This window comes from Camelina sativa, chromosome 3 (assembly GCF_030686135.1).
Source record: "Camelina sativa cultivar CO46 ecotype springtype chromosome 3, ASM3068613v1".
Classification (NCBI taxonomy): domain Eukaryota; kingdom Viridiplantae; phylum Streptophyta; class Magnoliopsida; order Brassicales; family Brassicaceae; genus Camelina; species Camelina sativa.
In genome coordinates, this window is record NC_141882.1 from 7,518,405 (window position 1) to 7,537,412 (window position 19,008).

The 19,008-nt window shown below is 37.6% G+C and overlaps 5 protein-coding genes across 12 annotated transcripts; all 5 read left to right on the forward strand.

Annotated features, from left to right (window-relative positions):
- The first annotated feature begins 848 nt into the window (after positions 1 to 848).
- Positions 849 to 4,027, forward strand: LOC104775756 (hexosyltransferase GAUT11). The gene is made up of 2 exons (XM_087500547.1): positions 849 to 1,473; positions 2,287 to 4,027. The coding sequence occupies exons 1-2, from the start codon at positions 1,318 to 1,320 to the stop codon at positions 3,745 to 3,747; spliced, it is 1,617 nt and encodes a 538-aa protein (XP_087356673.1). The 5' UTR covers positions 849 to 1,317; the 3' UTR covers positions 3,748 to 4,027.
- A 1,071-nt stretch (positions 4,028 to 5,098) lies between these two features.
- LOC104778776 (cytosolic sulfotransferase 17) lies at positions 5,099 to 6,432 on the forward strand. Its single transcript, XM_019243529.2, has one exon. It carries the CDS (start codon positions 5,202 to 5,204, stop codon positions 6,228 to 6,230), a length of 1,029 nt encoding a protein of 342 aa, XP_019099074.1. The 5' UTR covers positions 5,099 to 5,201; the 3' UTR covers positions 6,231 to 6,432.
- Positions 6,433 to 6,772: 340 nt separating this feature from the next.
- Positions 6,773 to 9,354, forward strand: LOC104775980 (RHOMBOID-like protein 12, mitochondrial). The gene is made up of 8 exons (XM_010499958.3): positions 6,773 to 7,542; positions 7,631 to 7,751; positions 7,886 to 8,005; positions 8,154 to 8,267; positions 8,429 to 8,473; positions 8,687 to 8,791; positions 8,882 to 8,923; positions 9,001 to 9,354. Exons 1-8 carry the CDS (start codon positions 7,163 to 7,165, stop codon positions 9,094 to 9,096), a joined length of 1,023 nt encoding a protein of 340 aa, XP_010498260.1. The 5' UTR covers positions 6,773 to 7,162; the 3' UTR covers positions 9,097 to 9,354.
- Positions 9,355 to 9,737: 383 nt separating this feature from the next.
- Positions 9,738 to 13,532, forward strand: LOC104740559 (uncharacterized). 2 transcript variants are annotated; one of them, XM_087500651.1, is made up of 11 exons: positions 9,738 to 10,187; positions 10,623 to 10,772; positions 10,874 to 11,041; positions 11,180 to 11,332; positions 11,443 to 11,595; positions 11,811 to 11,975; positions 12,077 to 12,217; positions 12,313 to 12,499; positions 12,580 to 12,826; positions 12,922 to 13,052; positions 13,177 to 13,532. In XM_087500651.1, the coding sequence occupies exons 1-10, from the start codon at positions 10,007 to 10,009 to the stop codon at positions 13,036 to 13,038; spliced, it is 1,662 nt and encodes a 553-aa protein (XP_087356777.1). In that variant the 5' UTR covers positions 9,738 to 10,006; the 3' UTR covers positions 13,039 to 13,052; positions 13,177 to 13,532. The 2 variants fall into 2 exon arrangements, with proteins under 2 accessions (XP_087356777.1, XP_087356779.1); XM_087500653.1 differs by having other exon boundaries at positions 10,181 to 10,453.
- A 400-nt stretch (positions 13,533 to 13,932) lies between these two features.
- On the forward strand, positions 13,933 to 18,897 carry LOC104740560 (protein LONGIFOLIA 1). 7 transcript variants are annotated; one of them, XM_087500641.1, is made up of 6 exons: positions 14,167 to 14,523; positions 14,896 to 15,112; positions 15,199 to 15,393; positions 15,806 to 17,655; positions 17,750 to 17,873; positions 17,975 to 18,897. In XM_087500641.1, the coding sequence occupies exons 3-6, from the start codon at positions 15,270 to 15,272 to the stop codon at positions 18,790 to 18,792; spliced, it is 2,916 nt and encodes a 971-aa protein (XP_087356767.1). In that variant the 5' UTR covers positions 14,167 to 14,523; positions 14,896 to 15,112; positions 15,199 to 15,269; the 3' UTR covers positions 18,793 to 18,897. The 7 variants fall into 7 exon arrangements, with proteins under 7 accessions (XP_087356763.1, XP_087356766.1, XP_087356767.1 ...); XM_087500645.1 differs by having other exon boundaries at positions 14,230 to 14,523; positions 15,202 to 15,393; XM_087500637.1 differs by lacking the exon at positions 14,896 to 15,112 and having other exon boundaries at positions 13,933 to 14,523.
- The last annotated feature ends 111 nt before the right edge of the window (positions 18,898 to 19,008 follow it).

The following is a 19,008-nucleotide window of genomic DNA, read 5'->3' on the forward strand; positions in this document are numbered from 1 at the left end:
ATGCACACTTGTAAAAGCGCTGTTTTTTTTTTTTTTTTTTTTAGCTATCATAAAAGAGAAGATGATAAACGTAGAAATAGCATAAAATGCTAAAAATTCATATTAAGTTACTAACCACACCACACATGCAGTTTCTGTTAGCGTTTTTGAAAAATGAGTATATTAGTATATATCACCATCAATATATATATTATAGCTAGTAGCCGCTAACCAAACCACACACTTGTAAAAAGTAGTAAAAATTTGTAAAAGTGTCTGATGTTTGGCTATCAATTGATTATTGATGAAAGGAAAGAAAATGGTAAGAGAGATTCGGCATGGTGCTCACCATCGAATTAGGATATACTTTGATTTTAAACAGATCATTAAACTAAACTAAAACTCGATTGTTTTCCATACAAAAGAAAAATAATATTACTTCAATATTCTAGTACAATTACATATACAATAGCTTTAGATCGTCGCTCATATATACTTATATAATATGCGATTGTGTATAGTTACTTTTGGTTAATTTAAATAAAGCAACTAAACAATTGATTATTTATTTAGATAATAATACTATAATAGTTCTAACGTCGTTGTCTTATCTTCAATGAAAACAGTTAAAAGTTTATTTGATATAAAACCAAATTAAAATCAAGTGATGGTGGTTTTTTATGTGACGAGAAGTTGTACTACTATAGGTATAAAAGTCAGAGATCAATTCCCATCAAATCCTAATAAAAATTTACCAAATCACATCATTTGATCGGTCGGTATAATGTCATGATTTTACAGTACATGACATTACCCAAATCTACTTAGCAACGCTTGCTTGGTTGACACGAGTGAGTGAGTAGTGATATAGGGGGGGTGTCAATAGAGATGTATGTCATATAGTTTTACTAACAGTAAACAAAAACATAAAGAAGAAGGATTAGTTTAAAAAGCAGAACATATATTAGTTATATATATTAAAAAAAAAAAAAAAAATGATAGCCAATGGAATTAAGATCTGAAAGTCTAGGAAATAATAATAATAATATACATTTGTTTTTTGGACAGTGAAGAAAGGATTCATTCGATCGATGCACTCAAATCCTATTAGAAACGAAAGCAAAGCAAAAAGCCCACATTCTCCATTCTCAATTCTTCTTCTTCAGACGAGATTATATTATTGGATTCAATATCTTCTTCCTCCTCTGGATCTCTTGTCGGCGGCTGATTTTGCAACTCTTTTTTTTTTTTTTTTTTTTTGGGGTGTTCTGCTCGAATCTGGGTTTAGTCATTTAGTGATTCAGAAAAGGTGGAAGATTGGGTTGGGTGGAGTAAGAGATGAGGCGTTGGCCGGTGGATCACCGGCGGCGAGGTAGAAGGAGATTGTCGAGTTGGATATGGTTTCTCCTTGCTTCTTTCTCTCTCGCTGGATTAGTTCTCTTCATTGTTCAGCATCATCACCATCAACAAGATCCTCCATCTCACCTTTTACTTGTATGTCTTTCCCTCTCTCCCCCCCCCCCCCTCTCTTAATTTGATGATCTCGGAAGCTAATTCATGGATTTGATTTTTTTTGCTGAGATTTGAGTTTTGCTCATGATAAAAAAAAAAAATACTGGATCTTTTTGTGCTGACTAGATTTGTTTAATCTACTGGAATTGTAACCTAATTTGATCAAGTTGATGTTTTTTTTTTTCAATTGGATTTGATTTTTGAAGCTCACAATGGAGTAGACTTATTTGAATGTGTGAACCCTCTGTTGTTTTCCTAATCTACGGAAAGCTTTTTGGTTATTGGTGTTACTTTAAGGTGCAATTTTGGCTTGAAGATATTGTGGGTGGCTGTTCTAGTTTCTTATTGATATTGTTTGTTGCTTTCGGTTTTATTTTATTTTTCTTTTTCTAAGAGTGAGTGCAAAAAGCTCAGCAATTTCTGGACTAATCTTTTGCATTACTGAAAACTTCTTGATCATATTCTCTATACCTTTACTGTTTATGTTCGAATCTAAACACAAGAAAATAGTCACGATTTGGTTGCCGGTATTTTTGAAAGATGACAATGTTTATGTTGTAATTTAGAGTTCCAGATGGGAAGGATTTGTGTTTCAGTTAAGCTCTTCTGTTACGAGGACATGCTGTAGTTATATCAGACGTTAGTAATGTTCATGGGAATATGAGCACAGTTGATACATTTATGTGATTGGGAAATGCTACAGCAGATAGACTATCCAAATGTACACTGTGTAATATTGGTTTTTTCGATGGTTGCCTTTTGGAAAACTTACTCTTATTTTCTTGTCTTTGATAGGAGAGAGACACGAGCATCGAAAAGGTATCTCCTCCCCGTTTAAACATCACAGAAGAGGTCACAAGTGCTTCCTCATTCTCTAGGCAGTTAGCAGAGCAAATGACGCTTGCCAAAGCTTATGTTTTTATAGCCAAAGAGCACAATAATCTTCATTTAGCTTGGGAATTGAGTTCTAAGATCAGGAGTTGTCAGTTTTTGCTCTCAAAAGCAGCAATGAGAGGACAACCTATTTCATTAGATGAGGCAAAACCGATTATTACTGGTCTATCAGCTCTTATCTTCAAAGCACAAGATGCACATTACGACATAGCCACCACAATGATGACCATGAAATCTCACATCCAAGCCCTTGAAGAGCGTGCTAATGCAGCCACCGTTCAAACCACGATATTTGGGCAATTGGTTGCCGAGGCACTACCAAAGAGCCTCCATTGTGTGATGATCAAGCTCACATCTGATTGGTTAACAGAGCCATCTCGCCATGAACTGGCAGATGAGAACAGAAACTCACCTAGACTTGTTGACAACAACCTCTACCATTTCTGCATCTTCTCTGATAATGTGATTGCCACCTCGGTTGTTGTTAATTCAACTGTCTCAAATGCTGATCATCCCAAACAGCTTGTGTTCCACATAGTGACAAATCGAGTGAGCTACAGAGCTATGCAGGCCTGGTTTTTAAGTAATGACTTCAAGGGCTCAGCTATAGAGATCAGGAGCATAGAGGAGTTTTCTTGGTTGAATGCTTCATATTCTCCTGTTGTTAAGCAACTGCTGGACTCAGATGCAAGAGTGTACTATTTCGGGGAACAGACAAGTCAAGATACGATTTCCGAGCCAAAAGTGAGAAACCCAAAGTACTTGTCATTACTGAACCATTTCAGATTTTACATTCCCGAGATCTATCCACAGCTAGAGAAGATCGTTTTCCTAGACGACGATGTTGTTGTTCAGAAAGATTTGACTCCACTCTTCTCCTTGGATCTCCATGGAAACGTCAATGGAGCTGTGGAAACATGTCTTGAAGCCTTTCACCGTTATTACAAGTATCTAAATTTCTCGAACCCTGTCATCAGCTCAAAGTTCGACCCACAAGCATGTGGATGGGCTTTTGGCATGAACGTTTTTGATCTGATCGCTTGGAGGAAAGCGAACGTGACTGCTAGGTATCATTACTGGCAAGAGCAGAATAGAGAACGAACTCTATGGAAACTCGGGACACTCCCTCCAGGTCTACTGTCTTTCTATGGTCTTACAGAGCCACTGGACAGAAGATGGCATGTCTTGGGTTTAGGTTACGATGTAAACATCGATAACCGTCTGATTGAAACCGCAGCTGTGATTCACTATAATGGTAACATGAAGCCTTGGCTAAAGCTGGCCATTGGTAGGTATAAACCTTTCTGGTTAAAGTTTTTGAACTCGAGCCATCCTTATTTACAAGATTGTGTCACAGCTTGAAGCAAAAGGACTTTGAGAGTTGAGACTAATCCATATCAGAAGATTCTTGATTGCTTATACACTTTGAAGATTCTTTTTTTCTCTTTTTTTGGAATATTGTAGATCTCAGAAAGTTTGTCATACATTCAGAATGTCCTTCTGAAGACTTGTTGTTTTCTTCTTATGGTCCGAAGAGAAACTTATAATCACATATTAGAGGGTCCATAATGTATTTACGGTTGAATAGATTACAGGGATAATTATTTTTTGCGAGTTTCTATTTTACACATCTTTTTTCCAAGCTTAAGAACTATTTTACACATCTTTTTTCTAGTCTGTTATGGGTAAGGACTGTTTTTCTTAAAAAATAAATTAATTAAGTAGAAAATCTTTATATTATAGTAACGAATATTTTGTACCAATAACAATAGCCACCAATATTTCTGTAAAACAAGCTTATATATAACTATATATTTAACCAATGAAATAGTTAAGTTTTGAATATATTTCATATGACAAAAAAAAGGAAAAAAAATGTCGCTGACTTGAATACTTGCAGTATCCGATGGCCCATCTCTCCTTTGTACTCTATCGTGGGCTTTAGGTGTTGTAATACAGGCCTATCACAGGAAGCATATAATTTTATAATGAGTTTTATCCACTTTAAGGATTCAAAATTAAATGGTGCGACGGTAATAATCTAAACCTTTCATCTCCTACACAATTCATGTAGAATCATTTTTTGGGGGGGGGGGGGGGGGGGGGGGGGGGTTCCAAGCAAAAGAAATAGATAATTCTTCTTTTAAACAAACAAATAAACACCAAAGTAAATAAAAACTTAATTTTTGTTTCTATATGAATGATTATTTTACTTCATAAAAAGTTACCACATCTTTTGAAAGCTTACATCATCACCTTTTTGTGTCCAATCAACCGAAATTGAAAGGTTTGTTCGTTTCATAATACAAGAACTCAACTCCGATCGAAGTTGAATATCGTCTTGTGATCCTTGGTTTTAAACAAACATGAGCTTAAAAGTTTTCGACACACTAACTGACGGGCAAGGCAAGGCCAGACAGACTATCAACATAAAGCAGTCAGTGTGTTGAAAACTTTTAAGCTCAATTCTCAGTTTATGACATAGTTATGAGTTACGACCAACTACTTAAACACTTAAAACACTTTTTTTTTTATTGTAAAGAACACTTTTCTTGTTTGTTTTATGTTTATTAAAAGAAGAAAAAGAAACACCATAGTCACCAAACCAGCAACTGAAAATCATATATAACACGTTTGTGGATTAAAAAAAAATAGCCTCGGCAGACACCACCAACCTACTTATCTCTATCTTTCACAGCAAAACTATATACTATTATATATAACAAACAACAAACGTATTTTGGTATCACTAACAAACGAGTAAATCAATCTCTTCATTACATAGCCAAAAAAACAAAACAAGAAACCTCTCTATTATGGAATCCAAATCTGTAAACGACGTCGTGGTATCAGAGTCGAATCACGAGTTAGCATCTTCGTTGCCATCAGAATTCGAAAAGAATCAGAAACATTACCAAGAAATCATCGCCACGCTTCCTCGTGAAGATGGCTGGAGACCAAAAGTTCCGTTCTTCGAGTACGGTGGTCACTGGTGGCTACAACCTCTCCTCGAAGGTTTACTCCACGCTCAGAAGTTCTTTAAAGCTCGACACAGTGATTTCTTCGTCTGCAGCTACCCAAAAACAGGTACGACTTGGCTCAAAGCCTTAACCTTTGCGATCGCAAATCGCTCCAAGTTCGACGACTCAACAAACCCTCTTCTCAAACGCAACCCACACGAGTTTGTCCCTTACATCGAAATCGATTTCCCGTTTTTCCCAAGTGTTGATGTTCTTAAAGACCAAGGCAACAAGCTTTTCTCTACTCACATCCCTTACGATCTCTTACCTGAATCAGTTGTGAAATCTGGTTGCAAGATTGTTTACATCTGGAGAGACCCAAAGGACACGTTTGTGTCTATGTGGACTTTTGCTCATAAGGAGAGATCACAGGAAGGATCACTCGTTACCCTCGAGGAAGCTTTTGATAAGTATTGTCAAGGTTTATCACCGTACGGTCCTTATCTTGATCATGTTTTAGGGTATTGGAAGGCTTACAAAGCAAACCCAAATCAGACATTGTTTCTCAAGTACGAGGCTATGAGAGCTGATCCATTGCCGTATGTGAAGAGATTAGCTGAGTTTATGGGCTATGGATTCACCAAGGAGGAAGAGGAAGAAAAGGTTGTTGAGAAAGTAGTGAAGCTTTGTAGCTTTGAGACTTTGAAGAATCTTGAAGCTAACAAAGGTGAGAAAGATAGAGAAGACCGTCCTGCTGTTTATGCCAACAGTGCTTATTTCAGGAAAGGGAAAGTTGGGGATTGGGAGAATTATCTGACTCCGGAGATGGTGGCACGTATTGATGGATTGATGGAGGAAAAGTTTAAAGGAACTGGCTTTCTTTAATCGATATGATGATGAATATGATCCTTTGTTTTGCCTTCAATCTATGACTGTCTGATTCTTCTGATCCTTATGCTGGTTTATAGCGTAGGTTGGTTTTGTTTACTATGATACTCTCCATTGGACGAATCTGTGGTGATGTGTTGTGTTATTGTTATTGTCGTTGTTGAGTATATGAATCGATTATTGGTCATAATTCATAAAACTAATGACGTTGGCTAAAAGACACCTAAAAACTAATATGCAATAAGAAAAAACAGAGCAACCTCTGCTTTGCACCAAGGGCAAATCACTTATGTGGTTAAGCAAAGTGAGTGTCTTTGATGTTCAGTGTGTATGAGAAACATATCACTTGAGTTATGACTGTATAATTTATAACTTGTGAGTTGATAATTACAAAATATATGGTGAATTGTTAATAACAATATCTCTCTCCATTATCTGTTTTACAAAACTCAAATGTCATGGGAATGGGATGTTAACTATATCACAAATGTTGTGTGACATATTTGTTCATAGTTGCTACATTTGTTTGCTCAATCCTTGCGGTGAATTAGCTTTCTCTTTCCAAAAGTACTAATTTCGAGTTTTGTCCTATATGATTTTGCTTTAACAGCAAGTAGTACAATGAAGACCTATTGACGAGTCATGTCAAAAAACCGATGAAACTGGAAACTTATCACATCATCTTTCAAAAACATTAAGAAAGTTCTTACACAAAAACGTCAAAGCTGCTGCTAAATTGCTCTGTACTTTGGTTATGCATAAAAGCAAAATTCAAACTGAGAGACTATTGAACAATACCCAGTAGTCCATTTAGTTCTTATTAAGAGCGAGAAAGGTCTCACCTTTTTTTGATTCTCGTCGACTGTGCAAAATTCACTATTCCATAAGTTTTTTATTTTTTTTCCTTTGTGTTTTGTTTTGTTTTGAAAATGAACGCGATTCTGTGCCGTAGAGTGGTCGTCGACTCATCTTCGCGTCTCACCAAATGGCTCACGAACCCAACGACTCATTCTCACCCGAATCGTCAGACGTTCACTTCTCTCTACAAACCGAGCCAGAGCCGCCAATTTCGAACACACTATCTCCCTTCGAGCCCCTCGTCTCCTCCTCCCGTGAGCCGCTTTGACCCTTCTCTGCTATGGCGATCGGAGAAAATTCGTGCGTTTTTCTCGAGCGCTTTAGTGAACAAAGCTGCGAAATTGGGGAATCTCGTGGAATCTTCCAGAGTTGGGTTCATTGGTTCTCGGTTTCCCAAAAATGGTTTCGAATTCGAGAGGTTCTCTGGGTTCCAAAGGCGTGGCGGTGGCTGGTATGTTATTGTCCCCTGAATCTTGTTAACAACCTTATTGAGATTCAATTGGGGTTTCACTTGTATTCTTCTTTCTTACATTTGACAGGAAGCATTGGCTTCAGGGATTATCAGATCGTGACGTTGTTCTTGGATTAGTTTTAGCTAACACTGGTGTGTTTTTGATGTGGCGTGTTTTCAATCAACAGTTCATGATGCATAATTTCATGGTTAGACCTCAAAGCTTACACCTTTATAGACATTTCGTTTTCAATGCATCCTTGTTTATGGAGAATTAGGCTCTAGATGTCTTAAAATGTAATGCTGGTGATTACATGACTTTGTTGATTGATTATTTTGGCAGATATCGTTGGACAATTTCACCAGTGGGCGTCTACACACTCTGATCACTTCAGCATTCAGTCATATTGATATTGGACATATCGTCTCAAACATGATTGGACTCTACTTTTTTGGAACCAGTGTACACTTCTTTTCTCTCATGATTTGTATTTGTTGCGTGAAGCAATATTGAGCCTGTCACTGCTAGTTTTGAAAAGTTTTGATAGGGATAGTGAATTGTCTTCTTGAATCGCTTACATCTTCATTTTTCGGAACCCTTCTCTTGCTAGATCGCTACAAACTTTGGTCCCCAGTTCCTTTTGAAGCTGTACTTTGCTGGAGCACTTGGTGGTTCTGTTTTCTACCTGATTCACCATGCTTATCTGGCTGCAACATCGCCCAAGGTATAGAGCTACCAGCATAAAAAAAAAGTGTAGTTAGTTTCCTTTATCTCAAATTATGCTAGGTCCTCAGATAAGTTAGTTCTGCATTTGAAAACTCTGATGTTGTGTGTGGGAAAGCTTTTCCTTTTTATATTGGGTGACTAATCATATGTGGTGGACAGGGGCACGGAGCTTTCATGAGGGATCCATCGAGAACCCCGGGACTGGTATGTTTGTGTAAGAGGGCAGTGACATTCAATCTTTGATTTTGGTATCAGACATTGAAAATTATGATCATTGAGCTAGTGCTTACAAAGTTAACTCTTGAACCCCTTTCATTGATCCTATTTCTACATGAATTTGACATTAAAAGCCATTGTTGTGTATTTTGTTTGATGCAAGTGACGATGATTTAAAGAACTCTTTCTGTTGTATTATAGGGCGCGAGTGGAGCCGTGAATGCTATCATGCTGCTTGATATCTTCCTGCACCCAACAGCTACCCTATACTTAGAATTTATCATTCCAGTTCCAGCCATGTTGCTTGTAAGTTTTATGCTCTCTGGCTGAATCATATCAGCAGTTTAAAAGCTTTCTTCCTAATTTAACTAAAACTCACTCTTCTTTATCTCTCAGGGTATCTTCCTCATAGGAAAAGACATTTTAAGGATAACAGAGGTAATCAACAAGAACTTTCAAAAATTCAAAGCTTGTTTGGAACTATCTGATGATATTTTTATTTACAACCTTTGCAGGGAAACAGTAACATATCAGGTTCGGCTCATCTGGGAGGAGCAGCAGTTGCAGCCATCGCCTGGGCTGGGATTAGGAAAGGCCGCATCCGCTTTTGACCTGACCTTGCTTGGTTTTGGACCAAAACTTTTGGTCATTTTTTAGAGAAATCTTTCTTTAAATGATTTAAGCAACTTTGAGTCGTTGAGACCATATTGTGGCTCTCACAAGATTTGGTCTCGGCTTACCATATCTGTTTATCCAAGCAATTTGGTCTCTTTTGTGCCGTTGAACCTAACCCTTTAGACTGATCCACCTTGAAACAGTATTTTTAATTAGATTAGTATGGTATATGATATTTCTGTTTTTAATATAAATACTATAAAGTCTATATTAGCTACGTGTATTTTAAGAAACGTTGAATAAAATAAATTGAATTATATCGTTTGACATACGTAAAATAAACGAAAATACACCAAATCCGAATAACTCCAAAGATTCTAACCAAAATATGAATTAGTGGATTTTAACAAATTGATTTATCTCAAAATAAAAACGAACTTAATTATGAAATTGAAAATCTAATATAGATTTTTGTTTTAGGTTTATTTTTTACAAAACATGATTCCAAAAACATATCCTTTGTAACGTATTTCCCTTAAACCTCGGGGACCAAATCACTATTTTAAGAGACTTATATAAACAACCACTAAAAAATCGACACGTCATATATGTGCCACGTCATAAAGTAAAGAAGCTCGCGCTTTGTCACTAATCAAAAAAAAAAAAAAAGTTTCTTCCTTTTTGTTTCCTCTTCGCCCAGGTTTTTTTTTTTTGTGTTCTCTTTTAATTCTTTTTTTTTTTTCCGATAACCTAAGCCAAAAAAAAAAGAGCAACCTTTATCAATCTGTGAATTGTAGTAATCTTCTCGCCACAAAGAAATAAAATTTGGAATTCGGATTATTATTCTTCTTCATCTTCCTCCTCCGTATATTCATTTGTTTTTCCCGCACTTTCTCACCGGAGAATATGAGGTGGGAAAGGGTCCGACAACAACAGCAACAAGTGGGTCTCGGTCAGTCTTATTCCGGGCCCGGTAAGAGGTGGGGGCACACTTGTAACGCCATTAAAGGAGGTAGCTTTCTCTACGTTTTCGGTGGCTATGGCAGAGATAATTGCCAAACCAATCAAGTCCATGTTTTCGACGCTGGTTAGTAGTTCTCTTCTCTACATCTCCCCCCCCCCCCCCCTCGCCCTCTCTCTCTGTTTACCAAAAAAATGTCAGATTTTTAGGTGGATTCCACATTTCGGATTTGCTAATTTTCCCCAATCGTTTCTTTTTCTTTCTCTGTCACTATTATTTCTGGACAATCAATCATCTAGGGGTTTTCTCTTCTCTTGTTCATCCATCATCCTGGATGTTTGCTTTTGGATAAGAAATTACACTCTGATATGTTTTTTATCCGTTAGATTGTGGTATCAGATATGCCCCAATTTTCTCTGTTTAAAGCTTTGTCTTTTGATTCATTATGCTCATCATACTTGAAAGATATTAGTTTGACCCTTTTGAGGAAGCTTTTTGTATTGGTCTGGTTTTGAGTTATGGTTTACTTGCTCTTACTGTGTTTAGTGGTCTTTGTTGCAGCAAAGCAGATATGGACTCAGCCAATTATCAATGGCACACCTCCTCCTCCTAGGGATAGTCACAGCTGTACAACCGTCGGAGACAACTTGTTTGTGTTTGGTGGTACTGATGGAATAAAACCTCTTAACGATTTGCACATTCTAGATACTTGTAAGCTTTTTCTTTGTGTATTTCAAGTTTTTGACTTGTCTTTGTTTTGAAGAAGTCATCATCACTTGATTTGTTTGTTTGTTTCCTTTTTCTGTTTGCAGCTTCACATACTTGGAGATGCCCGAGTGTTAGGGGAGAGGGACCTGAGGCAAGAGAAGGTCATAGCGCTACGTTGGTTGGTAAAAGGCTGTTTGTCTTTGGTGGCTGTGGGAAATCTTCTAATATTAATGACGAAATCTATTATAATGACCTTTACGTACTTAATACAGGTACTGTTTTGTTCATAGCTTTTTTCATTTGACATGTGAATTTTTTCCATATTACCATTTCTTATGCGTTGATAAGAAATCTTAGATAGATTCTAAAACATAAACAAGTAAAAGTTAACTGGCTTTACGTTTTTGTAGAGACTTTTGTGTGGAAACGTGCTGTTACAATGGGGAATCCTCCATCTGCGCGGGATAGCCACTCTTGCGCCTCGTGGAAGAACAAAATTGTTGTAATAGGTGGTGAAGATGGACATGACTACTATCTGTCTGATGTTCATATCCTTGATACAGGTGAAAAAGCATTCTTAAATCCATGTTCTTTTAACCTTACGAGTGTATGTCTTCTATCTGAAACGTTTATGTAAGTTCCTCTTTAATGATATTTCCATTTTGACTTTCAGATACACTCATATGGAAGGAGCTGAATACTTCAGGGCAGTTGTTGACACCTCGGGCTGGTCATGTTTCTGTTTCACTTGGGAGGAACTTTTTTGTGTTTGGAGGGTTTACGGATGCTCAGAATCTTTACGATGACCTCTATGTGCTTGATGTCGGTATGTAACTGAAGCATCATTTAATAGCAATATATAATACTTCTGAGGTAGATTGGCTTTGGTCCTTTTTCTCTACAAAAGTAAGGACCTGCCCTATTTTCTTGCCCAAACAAATCTGCTCAGTTTAAGGTTTTAAGATGAGCCATTGTATCAATTTTCATGAGAGGAAACCTATTCACATTGTTTTTTTTTTTCTTTGTTGTTTGTACCTGTAGAGACGTGTGTATGGTCCAAGGTCCTCACCATGGGAGAAGGTCCATCTGCTAGGTTTTCTTCTGCAGGGGCTTGTCTAGATCCTCACAAAGCTGGTTTTCTTGTTATTGTTGGTGGCTGCAATAAGAATCTCGAGGCATTGGATGACATGTTCTACTTACACACAGGTTACTCCAAACCTCTTTAACGTACTAATTGCCAAATTTGATTATTAGGGACATTCAGACAGGGCTTTTCTCATTCTAATCATTTTCATTTCCGTTAATAGGTCTTGGCTACGATGCTAGATTTGATCAGAATGTAGGGAGGTTGTCTTTAAAGAAGCAACTGAAGATGAAATGCCAAGAACAAAGTAATGCAAGTTCCTTATACGATCAATCACTTGTCAGAATCAATATGGATCATCAAGGTGTGTTTAGGCAAAATTAGATTGAAACATACAAATGTAGCATTTTTATGTAGCAGTAAATCACTAGTTTGTGTATATGCATACTTTTATTGTAGGAAGAGGGAATTTTGGTGTGAACTCGGGCCAATTTAATGAAGGAAAGATGATGTTTCAAGCCCGCATAACTGAGAATTACCAAGTTGGTTACACTATAGAAACTATGATTGATGGAAAACTGCTTCGTGGTGTTTTGTTTTCAAACAAGCATAGCTCCGTTCTGGCGACCGATCAAAGCTTTAGTAGGTGAGTGGTTAAATTAATCATCTTCTTTTCGGGGTTTTCAGTTGGGTACATTGTTTTGTGATCAATTTTTTGTGGTACAGAAAGAGGCCAGCTATGTCGAACGGCGATCAGGACAACAGATCAAAGATATCAAGAACTTTGATCCAGGGTCAAGCTGATGCTATGGAAACCAAAGTTTCTCCATCAAACGGCTTGGAGGCTGGTATTGATAACATCAGCAACCCTCCGGATGTTATTGTAAACACGTTGGCAGTGGCACCACATGCAACTGAAATGGCTATTGTTTCATTTGATGCCAAGAACCAAGTTGCAACTCAACCCGATATGGTGCCTTTCTAAGAACCTGACTTTAGTAACTTCTTTCTTTTAAAATGTCAATTATGAAATTTATTGATTGTATATTACTGAAAATCTTTGTGCAGGGAACTGTAGATACAGCTCCATCATCAGTTCCTCAGGCAGATGAAGCATCTTTAGAATCTAGAAATGCGATAACGATAGAAGATAGAGTAATCAAGACCGGACCTGGAGAGTCATAGCTACAAAAACAAAGGTGGGTTAATGTTTTTTTTTAAGTCCTTGTGATCGAGCCAATAAACTACACAAGAACAGAAGAAGCCGTTGCATCTAGAAACAGTTGGGTCTCACTCTGTTCTTTTTGAGCATTTGATTTGCAGATGAGAGATTCCCCGCTATAGACTGAGGAACAACAGCATGAACAGCATCATTTTATTGTCCTGTATATTAGTCTGGAGATAGGGTGGGTTTAATTTAGAATCTAAGTTAGATTATCGTGGTGACTGAAGGATGCTGAGGAGCTAATTCTGAGCTAGGTTTCTTTTGTTTTCTTTTTCTTCTTCACTGCAATTCTCGGCTTTTTTTGTTTTGTTTAATTCAACTTGCTAGCAATGTTATGCTTCCTCCCTCACAGTTTTTTTGCACATTGAACTCGCTTAGATGAAATTTTAGAATCTGGAGTCATTCTTGTAAACTCAGGTTTTACCCTTGATCATTTTGTGGTTTTTAGTTCAAACCGAAATGGTTCATTTCTTTTATCCATTATTTATCTCTAGTTCACGGGTTTTGCTAAAAGCACTACCGAGTCTTTTTGTGTTTTGATGGATTAAGAAGAGTTCCCAATCATCTTTTCAAGAAGAATGTATTAGGTTGTGATTGTTTGGTTCCTCATTTAATTCATATTCTCTGGCTCAGTATTTACAGTAGGGATAGAGATTAGAGGTTGATGGATTCCTGTTTACTCTTTGTAGAGAGTTGGGTAGATCAAATCAGTAGGAATTTGAAATATGGAGATAACGTAGAAGAAAAGTCAAACTAGTCCTAGTTGGCAATCCAACTACTAAAGCATGTAGTTCCATATCCAACTAATTTCGTTGTTTATTAGCATGTGATTAGATTATGTCATCCTTTTTAAATAATGTAACTTTTGAATACTGTTAAAACAAAATTTTCTAATTTCCCTGTAACAACTAAGTAAAAACAATGAAGAAATAATATACACATAGAGAAGAAAATATGAATTTCATTTAGTTTTGACTGTCCTTGAAATGTATTTTGCATTTATTTGATTATTTGTCCTTGGAAATGTATTTTGGAAAAATGGGAAGAAAAAGATTGGATAATTGTGTGAAAAATCTAAACAAGAAGACAGAAGTCACATGCAGAGGGAGACATCTAAAGAAGTAATCACATCCTACTTCCCACATGGATTCGTGATATGACAAAGCGTCTGTATCTCCAATTCTCATGAACAATCTCTCTCATTTCTTATTATAATTATTATTCATCAGAAAGAAACTATATTACTTAAGATAATCTAAACGGCTTTTAAGTCTTTAAGAGTGAGAAAGGAATTGGAACAAACAAAATAGTTCTTATGTGGCTGTCTTTTAGTTTTGTTCTCTGAGCAGAACCAGAGGAAAAAACATTTTTGCAGAGATTCCTTTGTTCTCTTCGGCTTCTTATGATTCTTCTTATTGGCTTGGCGGTTTCTTTCTCTACCTTAGGTTTGTGAAATTCTTGAATGCACATTCTTCTCTCATCATTCATTGATCTCCTTCTTGGAGGGCATCCAGTTTTCAGACAAAAAGACATTTTGTTCTGTAATGAGCTTCTCTTGTTCTTTTTGGAGTTGAGTGGGATTTAAGAATCTAGGGGTTGGAAATAGGGTTCAATAGATCCATAGGTTTCTGTTAGCCTAAGGCTTTAGACTTTTGATTCTGAATCAGAATATCGAAAATCACACTCTTTAAAGTGGTAAAAGTTTTGAACTTTTGCTACGAGTAGAGAGAATAATGCAACTTATTTTCACTACACAATTTAGTGATTTACCATTTATTTAGCAAAAGTGCGAACTTTCAATTTTTTGTCGTTGATAGGGATGTTAAGCTGTAATTTAGCTGGAGATCAATGGCGTTCACATTGAGCCATTGTCAGTGCCAAATTTTATTGGAATCTGAATTAATTAAAAAGATGAAACCTTTTTGGAACTATATGAAATATGGAAAGTGGCGTCATTCTCGTTATGGTTCAATCAATGGTGGTGGTTGCTATTGATGAAGATATAACGAAAGCTTACGTTTTTCCCCAAATTAGGTTTGTTGGAAGCATAAATAAAAGAGTAGACACTGTCACCTACAGAGAAAAGAGTTCAAATTTTTCGCCCTTTTTGTTGTTGTCAGTAGCAAGTTCAGGCCCCGGAGAATCTTCCTGGCTTGAGGTGGATAAATCCCAGATTCTTCACACCATTCCCATGGCTGCGAAGCTTCTGCATACGTTGGCAGATGAGAACAAGAAATTTGGATGTATGAATGGGATTTTCCAAATCTTCGATCGTCACCATGTTCTGACAAGCCGGCCTAAAAGTCTTACTTTAGGTAATCATAATTCTTGACATTTAAGTAATAAACAATGGTTAATGCTCTTTAGATCGTGTCTCGTAGTGGTTGACTTGTACGTGGTCATATGTTAACAAAGTTCTTAACTTATAGTATGTCTTTTTCAATCTTCTTTAGCTCTGTTTCTTCATGAACTTAAAAAAGGTCTTCTCTGATTCTTCTGTGAGGACTAAAAAGGTTTGTGCTTTCTCGGCTGTAGAGAAAAACTTGCTATGGTTTGTGTAATGTCTGTTCTCTTTTGTTACATTGATTTGGGTTTTGTGTGGCTTTCTCTTGGTAGCTTTTGACTCTTGTAATTTGCAGAAGCTGCTATGTTTAGGGTTCATTGACTTGAGATGATTTTGATATTATTCTGAATCTTTGTTGTTGTTGTTATGTGTTGTTTTTGCAGGTAATGTACATGTCAATAGTATCAACTTAGACTCTGTTGATGCAATTTGTCACCAAAGATCAGCATTTCAGTTTCAAGACTCAAACATTACTAGCGGAAATGGGTCGAGCGAGAAACTAACAAGGGTATCAACCGAAGCTTCAAAGGTATCTTTCTCATCGTCGTGTTCATCATCTTCCCCGTTATCTTCTGAGGTCAACAGAGAAGTTCAGCCTGAAATTTCCGCGGATGACCGAGTCATTTTTCCAGAATCTCCTGCAAGTGATCCAACAATGAGCCAAGGAAGTGGTACACGTATGGGACTTGACCTTAGAGATGTTGTTAGAGATTCTATGTATAGAGAAGTTAGAGGGCTCTCTGAAGTATGTAGACACAACAAAAGAGAGGATTCTCCAAGACCCTATGGTTTGAAGCAATCCACGCCTGTAGATTTCAATGAATCCTGCAGAGCTCTAGCCAAACTTAGAAAAACATCTCATCATTATTACAATGAGGCTGACATGAAAGACGCATCCCGTTACTATGTTGATTCTCGCGGAAAGTCGAAATCCGGGAAAAAGCTGAAAGAGTTGCCTAAGCTTTCGTTGGACAGTAGAGACCACACTGATCTCAAATCAGGTAATAAGCTTTTTGAAAGTTTAAGCAGAAGCTCTAGCATGAACAAAGTTTCTGGTAGCCCGAAACGGCCTCCTAGTGTTGTTGCAAAGCTAATGGGCTTGGAAACATTACCGGGTTCTCCTTTGGGCAGAGACAAAATAAACCTGTTTGATGATAACAGTGATCCGTTCTCAAGATCATTGAGGGAAAATAGCCTGAACCGTTCTCTCCGGTTTTCTCCTAGCTCACCAAGAAGCTTAGGGAAGGACCCTGCTTCTTCTTCTTCTCCAAGATGGAGAAGCTCTGAGTTTGTTATGAAACCCTTGTCAAGTTTGAGATATCCCATTGAACAGGCTCCATGGAAGCAAACTGATAGAAACCGGTTTTTGCCAAAGCAAGCCTGCAGGCCTGTGAAATCTCTGTCACGGTCAATGGAGGGAAGATTGACAGATCTCGAGTTTAAACATTCTGGAAAAGATCTCAGTGCTCTTAAAGAGATATTAGAGGCAATGCAATCGAAAGGTCTCTTTGATACTCGAAAGCAACCACAATGCATAAACTTGGAAGCTCAAAGAGATTATGAAATGGCAGATTCTGCAACTTCTAACCATGATTCAGGAGACCTGCGAAACCCGGTGATGCCATCCAAAAAGAAAGGCCCAATTGTGATTATGAAACCTGCCAGACTTGTTGAGAAATCTGGTATTCCTTCATCATCTCTGATTCCCATTCACAGTCTATCAGGTATTCATAAGACCAGCAGAGAAGAACCTGTATACGGTAGAAAAAATTCAACAAGTAGAAAGGCAGCAAAAGATCGTAGTCATGGAAACCAAAGAGCTGAATCATGTATCAGTTCTATTGATAAGAAATCTAGCAGCAGAAAAGTGAGGTCTTCTCAGGTTTCCAGAGAAAGCACTTCAAAGAATTCAGGATCTACAAGTCCAAAATTGCATCAGATGAAGCATGAGCATGAGCATGACAAGCGTTCTCGGCCACCAACCTCTCCATCTGATTCAAGCAAATCAAGAAAACAAACAAACCGACAACCTGCGGAATCCACTACTTCACCTGGTGGTAGGCGTAGCAAACCCAGGGATCAGAGGAGCTTGCAGCAAAATGATGACCAACTTAGTCAAATGAGCAATAAATCCAGGACTGAAACAGAAGCCACCGTGAGTATCAAAAATGGTGGAAAGAGTCCATCCGTAATGGAGGCAGCCAAAGCTGTAGTCTCAAACTTAATACAGAATGTGAGTTGCTGTGTCCCATGCTACTGCTAAATTGTTTGGTACTTAAAAAAGTTTCAGCTGCTAATTTCTACAATTTTCTGTTATGTTTTCTCAGATGTCCAGTCCTACTTTTAGTGAAGATGGATCATCAGAACATCCCAGTCCAGTTTCTGTTCTCAATGCAACAATCTACAGAGAGATCGAACCATCTCCTATGAAAGTCCAAACTTGTGAAGGCAGTAAGACCTCTAAATATACATCTTTATTGGAACAATGCAAATTGTTTTATTTTTTCAATCATTTCCTTCAGTTTCTGACTTAGAAATTTATATTGTAACAGGTGTTAATGGCCTTATTGAGTCAGGTGTTGAACATTACGAGGAGGACCAGTGGAATCCAGCTTATAGCTTCTCAAAGACAACAACCAGCTTTTCGCCAGAGATGAACCGAAAGAAGCTTCAGAATGTTGAACATTTGGTTCAAAAGCTAAGAAGACTAAACTCTAGCCATGACGAGACCAGCCAAGATTACATTGCATCTCTATGCGAGAACATCGATCCTAGTACAGATCAGAGATACATTTCTGAGATCCTTTTAGCCTCAGGTCTTCTCCTCAGAGACCTCGGCTCAGGATTAACAACTTTTCAACTGCACCCTTCAGGCCACCCAATTAATCCAGAGCTGTTCCTTGTTCTTGAGCAAACTAAAGGATGCAGCAACAGCAGCAATGAAAAGTTAAACCGCAAACTTGTGTTTGATGCTGTTAATGAAATGCTTGTGAAGAAGCTCGCTTATGTTGAGAGCACTACAGATCCATGGATGAAGCAAGCTAAAGCGAGGAAGAGGGTCTTAAGTGCGCAACATCTCTTGAAAGAGCTATGTTCAGAGATAGAGACACTACAAAAGCAAGCCAAGAAGAGATCAGAAAACTTCTTGTTGTTGGAGGAAGAAGAAGAAGATTTCTTGAAATGTATTTTGGATGAAGATATGGCAATCCGATCTGGGAAATGGACAGACTTTGATGATGTAATCCCGGGTTTAGTGCTCGACTTGGAGAGGCTTCTCTTCAAAGATCTGGTGAGTGAGATCGTGCACGGTGAGATTGGTCGGCTGCAAGCAAACTCAAGGAGACAGAAAACGTTTTCCACTGATGAGTAGATATTGATTCATAATCTCGTATTTTTGGAACTGTATTCTAAAGCCGTATATATAATACAAGTCAAATAGTCATGAAAACATTCTCTATAATAATCTCTTTTTCTTTCTGCGTCTTCTTTGCCTGGTGATCCATTTTGATTATGTTATACTGAAACCAGCCTCAAAGACAAGTTTGACACAAGATATACTTCAAAAGGAATGGAACAGAACAGAACA

Bases quoted from the DNA above. Each gene is read 5' to 3' on its own strand.
- LOC104775980 (XM_010499958.3), top strand. From the start codon at position 7,163: ATGAACGCGATTCTGTGCCGTAGAGTGGTCGTCGACTCATCTTCGCGT. The intron at 7,543-7,630 runs GTATGTTATTGT...TACATTTGACAG, and splicing joins CAAAGGCGTGGCGGTGGCTG to GAAGCATTGGCTTCAGGGAT. The intron at 8,924-9,000 runs GTAATCAACAAG...CAACCTTTGCAG, and splicing joins ACATTTTAAGGATAACAGAG to GGAAACAGTAACATATCAGG.
- LOC104740560 (XM_087500633.1), top strand. From the start codon at position 15,018: ATGGAAAGTGGCGTCATTCTCGTTATGGTTCAATCAATGGTGGTGGTT. The intron at 15,394-15,805 runs GTAATCATAATT...TTGTTTTTGCAG, and splicing joins GCCTAAAAGTCTTACTTTAG to GTAATGTACATGTCAATAGT. The intron at 17,874-17,974 runs GTAAGACCTCTA...ATATTGTAACAG, and splicing joins AGTCCAAACTTGTGAAGGCA to GTGTTAATGGCCTTATTGAG.
- LOC104778776 (XM_019243529.2), top strand. From the start codon at position 5,202: ATGGAATCCAAATCTGTAAACGACGTCGTGGTATCAGAGTCGAATCAC.
- LOC104775756 (XM_087500547.1), top strand. From the start codon at position 1,318: ATGAGGCGTTGGCCGGTGGATCACCGGCGGCGAGGTAGAAGGAGATTG. The intron at 1,474-2,286 runs GTATGTCTTTCC...TGTCTTTGATAG, and splicing joins CTCCATCTCACCTTTTACTT to GAGAGAGACACGAGCATCGA.
- LOC104740559 (XM_087500651.1), top strand. From the start codon at position 10,007: ATGAGGTGGGAAAGGGTCCGACAACAACAGCAACAAGTGGGTCTCGGT. The intron at 12,500-12,579 runs GTGAGTGGTTAA...TTTGTGGTACAG, and splicing joins ACCGATCAAAGCTTTAGTAG to AAAGAGGCCAGCTATGTCGA. The intron at 12,827-12,921 runs GTGCCTTTCTAA...ATCTTTGTGCAG, and splicing joins TTGCAACTCAACCCGATATG to GGAACTGTAGATACAGCTCC.